The following is a 19,027-nucleotide window of genomic DNA, read 5'->3' as shown; positions in this document are numbered from 1 at the left end:
CACTCTTGGTGTACGTTTTCTCTCTGTTTATTAAAGTGCTCTGGAGAAAAAAATAGCAGTATTCATATTAGAAATATTAACAAACTCACTGATACAAAAGTCAGAGTAAGAGGCTCTCAGAGTTACAAAAGTGAAAAGCACTTCAAGAGAAGAGTTGACAACGCTTCATAGAAAGGAGAAGTCAAAGCTGTTTGTAGAACTGGGTTTTTTTACTCTGACGACCTGGACTGGAAACAAACAAATCGCTTTGCCAGTTTCTGTTTTGTCACGAGAGCTTCCATCTGAAAATTAGACCATTCAAGTTGTCGTGGAATGCATTCGGCTCTATCTGATTGGACCTCGCTGCACTCTGATCGACTGCAGACTGAGACTGATAACTTCTAAAAACAGACATTTTCTTCATCAACAGAGTTACCAACTAGAGAAATTAATGTAAAAAAGTACCAAAGACTTATTTTTCAACAATGATACATTGTAAACTGGTAAATAAACATATAGACTTTACAAAATACATCCTATTCAAGCATCACGTGTGTGTGTGTGTGTGTGTGTGTGTGTGTGTGTGTATGTATATATATATATATATATATATATATATATATATATATATATATATATATATATATATATATATATATATATATATATATATATATATATATATATATATATATGATGTGTGTGTGTGTGTGTATATATATAGTGTACACTATATATACACATATAGTGTTAAAGGAATGATTGCCTTTTAAAACTGACTTGGTCCACTTGAGAGTTACAACAGGTGATGTGTTTTTACCCTGACACAATTAGTTGAGCCAATGTGTATATTAACATCGAGACATTATGTGTGAACAGATATGTAAGGTTAAGGTGGGTCACCTTAAAGTATTCAGCAATGACTGTGAAGTAGCAAACTGACGAGAATGGATGCACCAATGTCTAAAATAACAATTTTCTTCAACATACATACACCGAGTATTAAATCACCCACAGCCCCCCCCACACACACACACACATACACACACACACACATCCTGGTCTATAAAACCTACACAGAGTTCAGCTATGGCTTAGGAGACATTTTAAAATGGAGACGTTAAAAATACATTGAAGACATCCAAACTGTGCTTGGAATTAATCAACCCGTCTCACTCTTGACACGCCATCCCGACGCACTGACCACACACTGTGGGCCGCGCTGCGTAATACGGCTGGCCCATCAAGCGTCAACACGTGGTTAAAATGGAAACGCATAAATCACAGATCTGTGCGAGATTAAAAAACATTACCATGATGTAAACCTTGAAAAATAAGATTTCTGTACATTAAAGATACCAGTGTTTAAGGCACAGTCTGTACAGTCGGGCCACTATAGATGCACTGTAAATCTACTCTTCCCCACTTTAAAATCATCTAAACCGTTTAATTTGTTGATGGAATTAAATTTGTTTTTTTCTGATTTGAGTAACAGTAATAGGGAAATTTTGATTTGACGGAATCTTTTTGTTAAATTTTCCAGAGCACTGCAATGTGGCCTTCAGCTTTACTGAGAGAACTATCATTTGTTGTTAAATATGTAGTGGAAGTGTCCCTGCAATCTGTCTTCAAGATTAAAAAGTGCTAGAACAGACCTGATAACACCCATCGAGAGTATTGCAATAACTGCCATCCACAACTGACCCTGTGCGTCCAGACCCCTGCATTTCCTTTTGATTATGAGTCAAAATTCTTTTCTTTACAAACTGAGCTCAGAGGGCCAGTTTTTTACATTATAAAGAAAGAAAACACAGGGATAGTCCTGGAACAATCGTGTGGCCAAACTCCATTCAGAAATCCCCCACTTTAACATGCTTACACATTAGAGCAGGACATATTATCCTTGGGGAATTTTAAAGACTCCTCTCTAATGTTGCATACTAGCACAGAAACTTGGGTAGGTTACATGTGTGACCCTGGTTCTTTGAATAGAATAGATGAGTCTGATGAGGCTCGGCGTTCATGTTTGTAACCCCTGAAATTCATTGGGGTTTTTTTTGATAATGTTTTTTCATTTTTTTAGATAAATTATGAACTTTTTTTGTCTTTTGTTTTTATGACATGTCAGAATTTCTTCCTGGTGGTAATTTAACTTAGTAAATTGCTGCTGTTTCATGCTGCTGCTAAATTTACTATTTTTTCACTTTATACCACTTGTCACTTTATTCAATCTTATTGTGTACTTACTTTTACTCAGTTTTATGCTGCTCACGGTTGGATTGCATTCTGTGTACTTAGTAACTAGTTTATTTATTACTTTACCATTATTTATTACTTTTGTATTCCTTTCTCACTTTGTTTTACTACTGTTGCAAGACAATTTCCCTCGGGATAAATAAAGTCTTCTTGAATCTTGAATCTTGAATTTCATTTCAAAATGTCAACTCTGAAGAGTGGAGTTACTCCACTGCCACAGAAGCTGAGGCTTTAGAAGTTATTTTAACATGAATTGGTTTATATTTTGTTTTTTTCATGCTATTATGGATCTTAAAATACCTACAATAAAATTTCATGTTGTTTTCATTTTATTTAATTGGACACTTAGGAGTTCCATAGTTCCCACATTTGTGTACCACCAAAATAAAACATGGCAGGCCGCAGCACAAGTGCTGTTTGGCCCCCAAACTTTTTTTTAGCATTTAAATTCTTATGAAAGGCAACATTAAAGTGATGGTTTGTTGAATGGAGTTTGGTGAGACACCCCCCAACCCCCCCCTACCCCTGCCCCACCCCCCGACCATATCCGTGAAAGACAAAATGGCACAGAGCACGGTCAAGCTAAGACCAGGACCTCAGGAGTCCTGGAGACCTTGGACAAGACCTCTAAGATCTTGGAAACGGCCTCAGAACTCCTCGTCCTCCGAGCTGAGGTAGTTCTGCTTCTTCCTCACGTTCCAGTGTAAACACTCGGCCAGGCTCTCGAACCAGTCGTTGACCGGGTCCCGTGAACAGATGGAAGGAACGGGGAAGCAGGAAGTGGTGATGGTAATACTGGAACAAGGAAGGAGAGAAAAAAAAAGAGAGAACCAGACAAGGTTTTGTGTCACAATGGTTGAATGAGGAAAGGAAAGTCCAGGTATTTGCAATCATGAAAGCAAAGGGAAGGTGTTGAAATCAGATTCAGCAACTTCCTTCTGAAGAAACACTGAGTATTTCTCTGTGAAGGGTCCCACAGCTCGAAATGACGGGCAGCTCATTTCACGCACTAGGAAGATGATTACACCTGGAGGCGTTACATAAAGACTGACTGGCCACAAGCCTATTAACAGGTTGATAAGGTTACATAACAAAGCCTGCAAGTGTCGAGGCAGCTGCAGGACCAGTTAAACTTATTATCTGTTACAGAATCTGCATGCTTCGCTTTGCTTCATTTGCTTGGCTTCACAGGCTGTTTGTTTGGCTGAGGTGTGCTGACCAGCAGGTATGTGGACTAACCTGTCTCCGTGACAGATCTCTTGTCTCTTCCTCCCATCGAAGGACACCCAGGCTGTGTTTCTAGCGTCCCGAGAGAGCATTATCTAAAGAAAAAAGACAAGCGATGAATACAGAAAAGTCACAGGAGGAACACGATTTTTTATTTTTTTTATCACAGAGAAAGTATGAAATGAGAATTCTTCATTCTTTAATTACAAACAGTGGATGTACACACACCTTTAGCTCCACCCCAGCAGGCACCACGATGGGTCTGAAGGAGAGCGAGTGTGGGCAGATGGGGGTGATCATGATGGCTGGGACGTTGGGATGGATCATGGAGGCTCCTGCTGCCACAGCGTACGCTGTACTTCCTGTAGGTGTCGATACTATCACACCTGAGTGGGCGCAGAGACACATGCACTCAGTGAATTAAAGCATGATATCAGGGCAAAGTTACAAACACTATGTATATTACTCCTAAAAGCAGCTAGTTAGTCATCCTTCACAATAAAAGCATCATCTCCACAAATGTCAACTACTCTAAAAGCTTACGGCACAGAAACAAATGATATGTTAACAAATCTCCTGTTGGCCAGTGTTTTATCTCACACTAATATATATATATATATTTTTAAATATTTATTCTTTTGACTATGAATTGTCAGAAAGTGAGAAAATGGTAGAAAACATCAAATTTTCATGCTGGAACCAGAAAACATTTGGCATTTTACTAAAAGTTCTTTTCTGGGCTTTTTATTTGGAGGACGCTCCCAATCAGCCATTAGTAACAGCAGTTAAATTTAGTTGTTATTTTCTCACTGTGAGACGGCGGTTACTTTCTACGGCACATAAACAATCCTGTGCAAAGATACCTCAAGCCATTTTGACTAAAAAACAAAGATTTGAATTTTTCAGATTTGGATACATAAGGAACACTACTGGGGAGCTACATAATGATCTGAAAACCTATAAAAAAACACAAAGAAATTTAAGACAACTTTAATAACTGACTTAATTATTTGAGTATCAAAAGTGTACTCTCCCTATTTTACTCTGTTTTAGTCACTTGATTGTTTTAGCACTAATTTAGACTAAACATGTATGCATTTAATTTCCACTCAAGTTGCAAAGTATCAGCAATTCAGTGTGTGACAGTTCACCCGGGTCATCCTCAGAAAAAGAGATCTGAAGGACTCGAGGGACTTAATCAAATAAAGAAAGAAAACAAAGGGCACTTTGGTTTTGCTCTTAAAAAAATCAAAAGTCATGTCACTTCATGTAGTTTAGCTTGGACTCACTTCCCTGGTGTCGAGCTTACAATTTAACAGATGGTATCTTCATTTGCAAGTACGTCAATACGTTGACCCACCATGGGTGTTAATCTGCTACATGCTGTTTTCAAACATTGTGTGTAATTGTTAAGCTGCATGAAACTGATGCAACCTGCAGGTTGTCTGCAGCCAGCCCAAGAAACTCAAGGACACGACACGATGCGTATGAATCATCGTCAAAAGTTTGTTTACCAGTGACAATTTTTTAGACTCTTTCGAATGGCTGTTTTTTTTTTTTTAAATCTATGTATTACTTCATTATATTTGGATTTGCATTTTGAATGGCTGCCCTCTCTAACACAACAGCAACATCTAGAAACATCTGTGCAAAGTCCAACTGCATGCTGGGAGGCGAATGTCAGCCAGAAGCTCAGATACTAAACTTTGCACTATCCACAGATTTTCTTGTTTGGGCTGTCAGTGCGTATTAACACCACCGGGTCCAAAGCCTGGCTGCCATACAGTATCAACATACAACACTGGTCTGATTTGTGTGTCAGCACCCTCAGACTCTGGACTCGTTGAATGTTGGCGGTACAGTGCAGACCAGACTGACCCCGTGCACTGTAAGTATTACATTTATCGACCAGCCAGCATGAAGACAGATTGTGTGCCCACTCACCATCTCCCTGCACTGTAGTGATGAGGTGTCCATCAAGGAAGAGGTCGACATTGGAGAGATAGGAGGACGGTCCTCTGTCGACCACAACCTCGTTCAGTACCTGAAACACACACAGGGAACACGCGTTAACATTTGTGACCTCCGCTTTTGAGTTTTGAGAAACCTGGATGTCCTCGTACTCCCACAGAAACAAACATACTGCGGCTTGTAAACACCACATCCAGAGTGCCAACCATTCTTCTTTTGTACAGAAAACAATTGAAGCGGTGAGAAATCAAGAATTATGCACACAAAGATTTCTCATTTTCCATACAAATGTCATGTTCCAAAGTAGGTCACCAGCAGAATAATTATATGTAAACATGCTCGTTAACGCCACGTCTACACGAGACGAGACACTGACAAAGACTTTCAACCTCATACCTGAAACGCTAATGACAGTTCTTGCTCAAGTGCTCCCTTCACAACACGTTCAAAGCACTCAAACATCCAGCGTAAATAGAGCCGAGTCACTATGACAAAACACGGGTAACCTGTTTAACTTAATCACAGTCCAGGTTTTGACTGTTGACAGATGTAAAATTGCAGCATGCGTTGCTTTATTATGATTCCCTGACTGGCTGCTCCTATTTTTATTCATAACCTTACGTTTGTTTGTTTTGAAGAATTAGAGCCTTACGTCTTGGCAAGGAATGTGAGATTACCAATGTTAAAAGTTAAAATGTCATGACATACTGATATACTGCCATATGGTGTGTGGTGCAGACGTTACCTGATACTGCATGGCTTTACGGCTACTTTCAACATCCCCATTGGTCAGGATGATGCCCTTCTCGTCCATTCTGGCCTTCTTCTCCCAGTTCTCTTTAAGCACCCGGACTACCAAGCGACTTCGTAGGACAATGGCAGCATTACCTTTATTCAAATCAAAAATATATATAGATATAAATGCACAACGTTTCTTTTGCGATTAAAAAACTGGAAGAACACAAGCATTTGTAAACACATCAGGAGCGCCGTATAAAGCCAGGGGCTGACAGAAGGATTTAAGAGCATTCTTTACCTTCAATAATCTGGGTGACCTGAGACTGGTATGTGTCAAATTTGAAAGGTGTCAGGAATCCCAAGGAGCCCAGATGAAAGGCCATAACTGGTGGAACACTCTCCTGCAATCAACAAAGGAATGACACGATTCTCATATAGAACCACTACGTTTAAAAAATACCCACAAAAGCTGTTTGTCTTAAAAAAAAACAAAAAAACCCTGGGGGAGTGAACACACACCTGAAAGAGCGAAGACGCATACAGCAGAGTTCCATCTCCACCAAGGCAGATGATGAAGTCTACGCGATTGGAGATGTCGTCAAGATCTGAGAAATACAAGGACAACAAACCTTTTAAATATCCTAACAAAGATCTTTACTGGCTTTTTTAAATATATAGTGTCCAAACATCCATTTCAAAGAGACTGGTTAGATTTTGTACCTTCTCTGAAAGTGCAGAATTTCTTAGTAATGGCCCCGAAGTTCTCATCACCTGAAATGGCTGGGTCCTCCAAAACTTTCTTTTCTACATAAACAATCATGTTTTTCACCTACAGCAACACACGACAGAAAGACAAGATTAGCACCAGCCACCCCAGAATATTACAAAAGTCAGTGTCTCTGCTCACAAAGACGCTTTTATTATTCATGGAATGGTCGCAAGTTAATCAAGATCAACTGGTTTCTTCTTCTTTGTTTTTTTTTTTTTCATTTTGAAAAGAGGACTTGAATGCAAGAGGGCAACACACACAGTGGTGTTACAGTGATCCCTCACCAGCTTCCCACCAGCAAACGCTGCTAATTCTGTCATGAACACAGGTGTCTTACCTCGGTGAGGAACATGCAGAGCTCTTTGAAAGGCTCCAGCAGACTGGCATCTCGAATCTTCTTGATGACAAGGACACTTTTGGGTGGCTTGTTCCACGTCAGTCTCTGGCTGGCGGGGTCCTGAATGTGCCTGATCACACAAACACAACTTTAACCTCAGGAGGGCAAAACAGACTCAAGGCTCACTTGATAAGGATCCCCCCCCTCTTACTTATATCAGCAAAGACCTGAACCAGATCCTGGCTGATGTAAGATCTCTTATCCAACTGAAGAATCATTCATAACCAGGATTTGCCAACTAGCTGTCCAATTAGTGTCTCTGGCTTATAGTCTGGCTCTGTTGCCAGATACTGCCGACCCCACGTGTCTCCTGCAGGGTCATGGCCTTACACAAAGACTGAGGCAAGAAAAGCTGGAGTGGTCTTTTGAGATTTAAAAAGGGGCAAAGATCTCTCTAAAACTTGTGAGGATATTTTCAAAACATTACACAAGAATGACTTAACTAACAGGGAGAGTGAAATGCCAAGGGGCTGAAACGAATCCGAATCATATGGACAATGAGGCGGACCTAGCCAAGGGGAACAACTCTGGGCTGATGTATCGATACCAAAGTCTGTTCATGCCTCTCAGTCTCAGCTCTGTCATACATGTTAAGCAGCTACTGATTGGACAACAGGCTCAGTCAAGACCTTATATAAGAACTTATTTTTGTTGACACTGTTGCAGCCTCGAAGCAATCATGTTCTAAAGAGTGGTTTTGTATTGGTTAAATGTCAGCGTTAAAAGGTAGAACCGCTGCATGCATGTCTCACTAATCAATGATTATCAAATGTTTATTGTAAGGTTGCAGCTGATGTTTATTATACTTGGGAAAATGGTTAAATGAATACTAAGTAGTTGCTGTTTATAAACCTTTACAACTGCATAAGAAACTATACTAACTAAACTATAAATTTGCCATTTTTAAATGATGGGTATTTCAAAGTGTTACCTTAACTTACTTGATACGTACCACTTATACACATCTCTTTACTTCCTTTACTATGAAGGGTTACTCCGATGCAAGCGGCACACATAGCCGACACGCACGATATGGTACCTGACAACAATCAGTAATCTCTGCTGGCAAATTAGCATCAGTATCACATGAGGACAATCACACCGATCACTCGTGGAGAATGGCAGTTTCGTGCCTTGCTATCAGTGGACGTCACCGAGACCAATGTGCTGTCTTGCTGGCTTTACTGTGAACACAAGCAGTTCCCCTTCCCTTAGCCTTCAAACGGTGACTGCCACACCGTATCAGTATTGTTGGTATTAAACTGTATTTTTTGTGGGCTATGATATCTCTACGCAGACAAACAGTTTGTTGTAGTGTCTTAGCACATGTGGTCACAGATGGTCACATCTGTGTGGTTAATTATCGCGGCCGAAGCACTTTTCCTATTATTAGTATCTGTGTTTTTTGTGTTTGACTGCAGATAAATAAATACATTTTAAAATGCAGTACTTTGGCTCTGATGCAGCACCCTCTCTCTGTTAGTGGTCACCACTCTGTGGTCCCACAACACCATCTCATGTCAAGAGTAAGAGCCGATCAGTACTGAATAATCTGAATTTGCAGAGTAACAAGTAGCTTTAGTTATCAAATGAATGGAGTGGAATTAAAGTACTATTAAAAATAATAATGATAATTGCTTGGATTCCTAGAGCGCCTTATATGAGACCTGAAATAGGTGGTGTTTGAGGCTGAATAAATCTATGAATAAAGATTTTGATTTTTTTCTCTAAATGCATGTCGCTCCTAATTATTGGTTTTCTGTCTCCTCGATCATTAATAACCAGTATTGGCTCTGAAATAACAGACTGGTCAATGCCTACTGTCTTCGGCTCTGAATAGATCTTAAAGTTATCGCACACAATCTCACTCCATAAAACTGACTGAACAGGTTGAAAAAATGCCACCCAGACCCTGTGAGTCTCTACCCACCTGTGGAAATCACCAGGAGAACATTTTACATCTAGTGCAATCTGCTGCTGTACTGTTTGGAATAAAACTTCTCTTTTATGAGACTGAATATAGTTTGTTCTGACACAAGAAAGCAGAACATTAAGATATTCTGTTCCAGTTTCTTTTATGACTCAAAAAGGACCAAAACCACCCAAAATATACAATGTACAGCTACAGCTGGAAAATTGCCAGGGATTATTTACATGAGGCAGTAATTACTAGAATCAGACTGTATTATACTGCACAGGCTACACTAGCTTGAGGCAAACATCCACCTCTAATACAACACTTCCTCAATGCAGTGAACCTGTTTGATCCAAACCTGAACAGGTACAAACAGCAAAGTGAAGCTGTGTGCAGGCCCGGTTTCGCGGGACACAAAGCAAAACTTCATTAGCATGTGAAGCGGCGACGAGCTGTGATCTATTCATGAACAACTTCTCCTCTGACCAACCTCAAAGCATCACAGCCCTGACCTTCCCCTTTCATTCAGCAACCCCGCTCCGTCCAAACCACAGGGCCGGGCTGTTACAACAGCCGGGCTGTGATAACATGCAAACAAAGCCACAAGGAACATGTCTGAACTGCGATTACGCTTTGATACAGCCACTGAACCTTTACATCAATTCAGCCTCTGGAAACCATATCAGTCCAACCCTGCACACATCTTCACACAATCATTTTCTCAATTCAAAAGAGCCTAGACTTAACTTTTTAAACACGGTTCTGACATCACACACCAGTTTGATATTACTAATTGCTCCCTGCTGTGAAGCCCTCTGAACATCTGCAGCAGTGACCCACACGCTGCCTGGTGCTGCCAGTAAATATTTCACCAATAAAACAAAAAAGAAAGACACTGGGACGCTCCTCTCACCATTTCCACACTTTGTTCTCACTGTTGCTCCCAGCAGTGTCCTGTTGTATGCACTGGTCGAACTTCATGGCTGTCCACATGTACTGCGACAACGATGCTGCGTCAGGTCAACTCAGCTGGAGAACGGGGCTCTGTCCCGGTGGCACGTGCACGCAAAACAAAAGCACATTCTGCCTCTAACAACTTCCTCGAATGCTGCACATCGTAGAGCAGCTGGAGCGACTGAGTCAGATCACTTCTTGCGGCCGAGCTGTTGAGTCAGCCACCGGTTTTCTGAGAGGCTGAGGGTGTCTCCATGCGCTGCGGTGGGGCTCCGGGATCAGCTGACAGCTCCTCGAGCGGGATTCACCGCGGCTAAATTTATCCCCGCTCAGGACTTAACAGTAAAACCCTCCTGGTGCATTGTGCTGCGGTGTTAAAGCTCTCACTCAACTTAAAGCATGATTTCATCTCAGCACCCGCCTACCAGGGCTGAGCACGCCCATTTCAGGGAAGGGCTTTCCTTATTAGACAGGTGTGATTTACTGAAATACAACTCTAACCTAGAACTAGAATATCCACTGTGATGAGAGCTTTGACCACACAATAAGCTATCTGTCCAATCACACATTTTATCACCGTGATTAACGCTGAAAGGTTCACATTCATACTTTTTTAAATAGCTTGATATTTCCCTGTTTATTAAAGCAAAGATAACGAAACGTCCTTTCCATTATATGACCGTTTTCAAGAAAAGACAATGCAGCCAGCTGATGTGCAGACAGGGGAAGTACGGGGCAAGAAGAATGTATCAACTGAGCTCTGTGGGTGAATTGCGTCATCACATGTTATGGGAATACGACAGGATGGAGATGAGCTTCCTTTTGACCTGCCACAGTCACCATATAATGACTTAAACGTGACCACGTGTTCATTGGTAAACAATAAACTCGTTCCTGCATAACTTATTGACAGACTTTATCTGAAGAACTATGGACTTGGAGTGGGTGCATGAGATCATGTACTGTAACAAAGGGAGCATGCAGTGTTATTCACTTTAATTGGACCAAAAATGCCATAAATGTGCTCCAGTATCCCGGTTTCTATTTCCTCTCTTGCAAAATATTCTTGCACATTTGCATGACAGTGATTATTTCCACAGGACAGCAACATACCTGTACCTATTCCCATCTTCTTACTGTCTTTTATTGCTCTTATTCTTGTATTTATCTCTTTATTTATATCATATTGACATTTTGCATGTTGTCTTCTTTTTTTTAACTTCTCCTTAGTCTAGGCTTCGCTGTGTTTGGCTTGACCTTTGAGTGTTTATTCTACACTACTGTCTTCCAGAGATCCTGTTTTTTTTTACTTTGAGAAGCACTTTTGGCACTACAGGGTGTATGCAGGAATGCTAAAGTTACATTTAGTACCTTTAAAGAGTTATCCATTCATTCTAAGACCTCATGTAAGATAGCACAACTAACCAGTCTCAGTTTGTTCCTTATCATTACAACATAATTCAAATATAGGTGGGAACAAAGCACAATAGCATGACCTGAGTGACCTACCCAATGCAAGGTTTATTAGAAAGAAACCATTAGAAAATAGTATTTGACCAATAAACAAAGCCAGTGAGAAAATTACAAATTAAATATATTACACTTTGATGAGCTTTAGGAGGGTGCCATGCAGGAATTTCATCACAAATACCCAGCGGTGGAAGAAGTATTAAAATCTTTTACTACAGTCAAAGTAGCGATACAACAATGTGAAATTCCTGCATTCAAAATCCTATGAAAATAAAAGTACAGTATTATCAGCTTAAAGTATCAAAGAAAATGTATCCTGTAGAGAACTGGCCCTGTGGCTGATATATTATCAGATAATTTATCAATAGATCATTAATATTTGCATCAATTCTGCTGTAGTTGTCAGTACTTTAAATACTATGAAATAGTTTAATTCACTGGTTCCCAACCTAGGGGTCGGGCCCCTCCGAAGTATCACAAGATAAATCTGAGGGGTCCTGAGATTGTTGATGGCGTACCCTACCCAAATTTGTATTATTTTTTTTTCCAGAACTTTAGACTAATCTTGGCTTTTTTGTGTAACAGTTCTGAGTTTTACCTCTCAGAGCCTCAGATATCTATTTATATTAAACCATTTGAGGAGTGAAGAAGAGAACTCAAGGTTATCAAAAAAAAAAGCAGAATTGCTTTAGAATGAACAATCCAATCTAATCCATCCAATGTGGAAACTACTGCAGTTTCTTTTGCATGGAGATATTTTGACAATAAAATCTGTTAACTGAACAGAGGATATTAAATAATCAAAAATGTTGATTCATCATGACGAGTCACAGAGGGGTGACGTGATGGTTTTGTTTGAGTAGCCGATTACATTAAGCAATGCATAATGACAGAGAATGTGGACCGTAGTTCGCTGACAGGGCTCGCTTTGAAATAATCCCTTTGGTTAATGCTGTGTTAAGTTTCAGGGTGTGTTTGGGGACAGGGACAGTCATGATGGGTGGACACACTGTGGTCACATAACAAATGCTTCATCTGTATCACAACCACACCCTTCCACAGAAAAAGACTGAAGTGGTCAGTATTCCTCCCTTTCCTCTACCTGAAAGCACTACAGCAGCACCTTTAGCTTGAAACAAAAATAGCCTGGTGGCTACTTTTAACCTGTCTAGCAGCTTTGGGGAAACTAATCTGTCAACTGCCGCTGCTAAAAGCAAACATGGCTGGGAGACACTTATGTGACTGAAGGGGTCATGAGGACAACAGTCTGACCACGCTGTGAGGGGAAAACACCAAGAGTCTTTCTCAACTCTGCTCACTGACTTATTAAGTAGATCTATGCAAAAGTTCCAGGAGGTGCGTTCAGCTTTTACCGATAATGTGTCAGAATGATCTTGATATGTTTCTGTAGTAATTCATGTTGTATTGCATCACACCACATTTGTTACATTGCTAAGTGCGGGTGCTGTTGGTCAGAAGGTAACACATGGATTCAATGAAATGTTTATTGCAGGGCTTTTTCATTAAATCACTTCATATCTGAGTTTAATAAAAACTGGAAAATAATCAATTAGTAGTTTGCTGACCTATATATAATTAATCATTTTTTGTTATTCCAGTGTCTGAAATGTGAGGATTTATTTCATTTACTTGTCATATAATAAATTAAGTAATATCATAGTGTGATGATATTTTGAAATCTGGTCGGACTGGGTTCAAAATCAAATATCACAACAACTTCAACTAAGTAATACCTCAATATCATGCATTGCAAGATTGCAACTGCAAGATACAAGAGACAATGAAGTAGGAATTCTTAGATGTGCTTTCACTAAATATTACACAATGACTGATTCGCACAGTGGATCCAACTGAACTGTGAGGTTAAAAGTGTCAGCTTTAATGTGACAGTGTTTACATTCACATCACATAAACTGTGTAGGAAGTAGTGTTGTCAAAAATACTGAAATATGGATTAATACTGAGAGTGATTATTTGAAGCTGGTCACAAGGTTATGTTCATTTTGCCCGTTGTATCGAGCATGGTATCAAATACCGAATCTGAGCAGGCATTCAATGCAAACTTTGACATTTCAAAATGGAATCAAAAAGGTCCAAGACATGCTGTTCTACTGGTTCCGGGTGCTGTTTGCTTTCTGTCTGGTAATCGGAAAATCAATAACATTCTCAGTTAGACTGAGATCAGGTGACCGTTTCGCCTGTTTAACCCTATAAATTCCTTGGTTGCCTCGTCTGAATGTTTAGTGTTATTGTCCTGCTGCACTCCGAACTCACATTAACAGTTAGATTTAGTCAAGCTAAAATAATGAAAAACACATCACAGCCTTCATATATTACCTGGCATCTTGACCCGGCATCATATTAAAAATGAAACATGTTTGACGGCTTGATTTGCAGTTTGAAATGAAAAAAAATGACAGAAAAGAGAAAAAGAAAAGAATGACCTCAGATGCAGTTCTGTAACATAGTAGCTTGATAAACACTTCCTTAATATAAGTATGGCGCCTTTGACAGTTGTATTAGTGCAGCTATAAATCACGGCCTTGGTTTAAAGATGACACTTAATTACTTTTAGATGGGACAGTACAGTATGTGACGTTCCCAAACAGTGTGCAATACTTTGTTTTTCAAACTCTGAAGTGACATGAGAGGATATTAGGAAATGTATGAGGAAGATTGGGTTCGTGAGGTTAAAAGCTTCTCATCAACAGTATCGTAGAAGTATAACATATAGATCAGTTTACTGCATTCAGTTACAGGAGTTCTAAGTCCTTTTAATATGAATTCTAATAATAAAATAGATCATATGAAAAATATAAAAACACAAATATATAAGGTTTATTAAAATGTTAATTACAGGCAAGATTGCTTTAATGCAACTCTACCACCTTCAAGAGACAATATTTGTTGATCACAGGTGTATAAGTCACCAATGGGATTCTTAGAATCTGCTGACACAAGTTTTCTCATGCTCAGCATTTTTTATGAATCCAACATAAGAAAACTGTCTAAAGAAAGTGCAATTTAAGATTTATTTTTGTAAATGAGGCCTCTAGTGCATTAAAATGACCACTGACTGAACATTTAATCCTTTTAATCACAATATAATATCAATATATTGCCTGAGTACTAATCCACTTAAAACTGGATTTTCCTTGTTAGTCAAGCAAAAGTTTAATCAAAAGAAGACTGTTCATCAGTCCATATCTGCAACGATTTTACATTTTGCATGTTTGAATGTTTTGGGTTTTTTTTTACATCTGCTATTTCATGTGGTCTGGGGAAACTGCATGTCTTTACCAAATAAGTAATCTGCATTTGACAGCTACCTGTTTAAGTTAAAATGAGAGTTAGTAAATCAGTGCTGACACAAAGAAAAGTTCATTATTAACAGTGTCACAACTGACCCCACATCTCAGAGTCATTACTGGCCCAACAAGATCTAAAAGAGACAGCGAGGTGTTCATGATCTCTGTTGTTGCACAGAATAAACTGACACTTGAGAATTGGAAACGACGCCGCCTTGTGACTGTAACAAAAAAATAACTATCAACTTGTTTACCATAACCATCTTCTAACTTGGCCTATATTATGATTTTAAGCACACACCATTCGAGGTTTGTGATGGCATCCTGTGGTTGAGATGCTATCGTGTCTACAGACTGACATGTAACACCTGGTACAAGTAATCAAAGCCACTTCAAAGATTCAGTTACTACTGTTGTCCCCAGGACTACATTGTGCCATGATCTCTCACACACGCACAAACACACAAACAAACACACAAACATTCCTACTGACGCATAACCTGTTTGCTCTGTCTGACTTACATCACTGCATGTGGATTCTGGAGCATGCATGCCTTTGGCCCAAACGTTGTCACAGGGCTTGGTCCATGAAGAGACTGAGTCCTCCTGAAAGACAGGATGACAAAGACAAACATTCAGGTTTTAATAACCAAAGCTGTCAGACAAGAATGCACAAGAACAAAAACAAGACAGCTTTCGACAACATAGAAACAGGTAGTAAAAAAAAAAAAAGAAAAGAAGCACAAGCTTAATTTTGTTTCAGCTGTGATATGTAAAATCACTTCTCCGTTATTTACGGGACGAACTGGAGAACTGTCGATGCTGGCTGCTAATGGAGGTCTCTATCATCATCTACACATACAAAGTTTCTCATCAAATGAATCCAACTTTCATTTCTTCATTTTTGAAGAAAAAGGAGAAGTGGAGCCACAGCGAGACATAGAGACTGAGCGTGAGCCGAGGGACTTCCACCAGCTGAAGTCAGACTCTTTTATACGACCAGGGTCATTTCTGTGGACCATCTAATGTATTGTATAACATGAGAATGTGCTGAAAGTTGTCCGCCACTTTAGATTCTGGTGCAAACAAATACAAAGGCAGGTTCATGGGCCTGTCGTATTACTGAACGTCATGATGCTCACACTTGAAATCCACACCGAATGTTATTCTGATATAATCATCTGGAGGGATCAGAGTGATCAGAGAGAAAAGGAAGCCTGCATTTTTACCGTCTACCCAGAGAATAAAAATATTCCAATCCAAAATTAGATCTCCATCATCTTATTTTTATCTCCTCTTTGCTATTAAAATGTTTCATCCCATCCCATAAATGTAAGAACAGGCTAATTTGTACAAAAGCTAATGACATTCTTCAAATATCACCCACAATCAAAGGTTATCCAGCCATGTTAAATAATAAAAATGTTAGACTGCACTCAGCTTGACTTAAACTCTTTATTTCAGGTTTTTTAATTAAACTCACACAGACTCATAGCATCTTTCAGCCAAAGTGAACTCCCTTCCCACTTCTTATTGTGAGTCACTGCCCTATAATCAGGAAGTAACCCAAGAGAATTCATCACCCTTCTAAGCAGATACAGTACGGTAGTTTGTTGACCTAGATTCATGGCCACACCTTTCTGTTAAATGTCACAAAATGAGTGGCTTTTTCCAAAATTAGGATGTACTCAATGAATGTGTTTGTGGGAGGGTATTTCAACAACTTGGAAAAGTGTAATCTTTAAATGACCGCTCACTTCCGTGTTTCCTCATCAGTAACTGAACGATTGGGACGATTCGTGCCCGTAGGACATGTTATGCCTTTTCACTTCTCCTTGATGGCAAACCCCATCGCTGTTGCTAAAACACACAAACAAAGCTCTTGCCACATCCACAGTGAACAAACATTTCAGGCCACAAGCGTTATGTTTGCCTGACGCAATTCCTGTGACCGGTAAAAGGGGTTGTACGCATGCATTTGCATTTCTCGACAGCCCGAGGTGGCGCAACACAGATCATGTCACAAGTCTGTTTTGAAAATGCTTCTCATTACATGGAACCTAAAGCAACAGCAGCTGCTCTTAAGTACCACACAGCAATAGTCAGTCGTCTGTGCTGTAGCTGTGTGGTCTACCTGTCAGGAACACCTAGACATGTTCGTTCAGCTCATCGTTCTATGGCAACACATTAACAGCATAACCACATAAGCAGCAAAACAGTATAGAAAGTAGAGTTAGTAAAAGCTTTTGTTTATGGTCTTGGAAAGGATGGTATCCCTTAGTTATCTGCTCATAAAATTCCTATGACCTATAACCTCCAAAGAAAATGACTTAACATCACCTAGAAGAATCATGTTCCGCGTGTGGACCCCTGCTCATCACCCACCTGTACTCAGAGGCGCTGCCGGCCGAGGAGGTGCTCAGGCTGCGGGTCTTCCTGTTGCGTCTAGCCAGGCTGCGGCCAGAGACCTCCCCTCCATCACAGGTGGAGCAGCAATATGGGGCAGCTTCTACTCTCATCTCTTCTCCACCGTCCATCTCAGACGGCCAGGCTGCAAGTGAACTGACAGGCCACACCAATCATTGACAGACCCCGAGCCTGATGTTTACAGGCATACAGTCATGTGGCAACTTTGATACAATGACAGTCAGTCCTGATCCAATCTGCCAGCTATGGTGGAAACTTAGATCCAAACTCAACTGAAAAAAGCAGGCATTTTAATTGATGCTCTATAAAAGCCTCACAAATAATGATTCTATGTAGAGTAAACATTGATAAATTACAGTTATATATATTCGTCTATAATTCGGCACATATGCAATCCAACAGGCCTAACAAATTTGTCCAAATTTTCAACTTTTAATGTTGATTTGATATCATGTCGTCGCCAAATTAGGAACAGAAAAGCAATGGCATTACTGCTGCATTTAAAATAACTCTAAGTCGAACATTACATCATTTTTGTAATAAAGGCGACAAAAATGTGTCTTACAATGCAAGGAACTCTAAAGCCATGCTTAAGTACAGTGTCGGGCAGCACAATGGCGGAGTTCAAGTATTACAATGAAGTTTTTAGGAGTTCCAGCATTTGAGGATAACGTACCGTTGGCTAGCCGGCTGGATAAACAGCTAGCTATAACTAGCTACAGAGAGTTTAATAACTATGTTACAGCTGGGCGAGGTTAGCAGCCTCGTTGTCATTTATGCTCGCCAGCTTTGACAATCATAAGTTTCCCGAAAACATAACATCGACGTTAGCTACAACAAGAGCTCCACCGACACACAAAGCTGCTGTAAGCGGATGAATGGTGACGGAGCCAGATGCTAGAACATTCACAGTGAGCTATCCCCCTCTACGCTACTGTTAAGCTAGTTAGCGAGCTAAGCTAGCAGTGAGGCATGTTTCAACACAAAGCGTAATATCAGCCACCCCTGTATCCCACACTACCTTGTACCCACAACGTTACAGGGGACGACACAAAGTTGGAGCGCAGCGACCTGCCGTGGGATCAGAGCCTCGCCATTATTAGATAATAATGTTACACCATCTTACTTTACTAGAGAGCTGTCAACAGTCAGCCCATCACTTCCTGATGACGGAGCGACCAATCACAGGCCGCCTCCTCGTCGATGTCATGTTGGACGACTTAACCAACCTGTGGTCAACAGTGGCAACATGACCAACTCCTCCAGAGCCTGGCAGGCACAAATCACCACGGCATGACATCATTACGGATGAGTCCCATTTTACACACTGTTTAATCAAGCCAAAGACAGAGATTAGTCTCTGTAATTGTGTTACAGTTCAGTTCACCTGTGGATTCACAACTAAACCCGTTGGCTTTTGCTTGTAAGTTTTATTTGATGTGTAATAGTTTATTCATAATGATGCTATGTGTGTGCTTTATGTACAGTGGGGTCCAACACTGGAGACCACATTAAAAATCTCGTATATCTTTATGTAAACCTGGCAATAATCAAAGTCTGAGGATTAGGAAACGTTCACAGAGTTATGTTAGGAC

The 19,027-nt window shown here is 40.1% G+C and overlaps 1 protein-coding gene across 5 annotated transcripts; it reads right to left on the bottom strand.

The window, feature by feature from the left end:
• Window positions 1-2,777: 2,777 nt before the first annotated feature.
• Window positions 2,778-18,650, bottom strand: nadka (NAD kinase a). Of its 5 annotated transcripts, none has more exons than XM_037103964.1 (12): window positions 18,559-18,650; window positions 17,391-17,567; window positions 15,528-15,611; window positions 7,278-7,407; window positions 6,892-7,000; window positions 6,691-6,776; window positions 6,470-6,572; window positions 6,179-6,321; window positions 5,407-5,506; window positions 3,691-3,848; window positions 3,475-3,557; window positions 2,778-3,030 (listed from the first exon to the last, which is right to left on the bottom strand). In XM_037103964.1, exons 2-12 carry the CDS (start codon window positions 17,540-17,542, stop codon window positions 2,883-2,885), a joined length of 1,296 nt encoding a protein of 431 aa, XP_036959859.1. In that variant the 5' UTR covers window positions 17,543-17,567; window positions 18,559-18,650; the 3' UTR covers window positions 2,778-2,882. The 5 variants fall into 5 exon arrangements, with proteins under 5 accessions (XP_036959859.1, XP_036959858.1, XP_036959860.1 ...); XM_037103963.1 differs by having other exon boundaries at window positions 18,454-18,599; XM_037103965.1 differs by having other exon boundaries at window positions 18,465-18,577.
• Between the last annotated feature and the right edge of the window lie 377 nt (window positions 18,651-19,027).

The sequence above is a fragment of the Acanthopagrus latus genome, chromosome 7 (genome assembly GCF_904848185.1).
Source record: "Acanthopagrus latus isolate v.2019 chromosome 7, fAcaLat1.1, whole genome shotgun sequence".
Classification (NCBI taxonomy): Eukaryota; Metazoa; Chordata; class Actinopteri; order Spariformes; family Sparidae; genus Acanthopagrus; species Acanthopagrus latus.
This window is presented reverse-complemented; position numbering and strand designations above follow the sequence as displayed.

Excerpts from the sequence above, each read along its gene's own strand:
- nadka (XM_037103964.1), bottom strand. The coding sequence starts at position 17,542 with ATGGACGGTGGAGAAGAGATGAGAGTAGAAGCTGCCCCATATTGCTGC. Across the intron at positions 6,777-6,891 it reads ATTCTGCACTTTCAGAGAAG|ATCTTGACGACATCTCCAAT; the intron begins GTACAAAATCTA and ends TGTATTTCTCAG. Across the intron at positions 3,558-3,690 it reads CTGCTGGGGTGGAGCTAAAG|ATAATGCTCTCTCGGGACGC; the intron begins GTGTGTGTACAT and ends TTTTTTCTTTAG.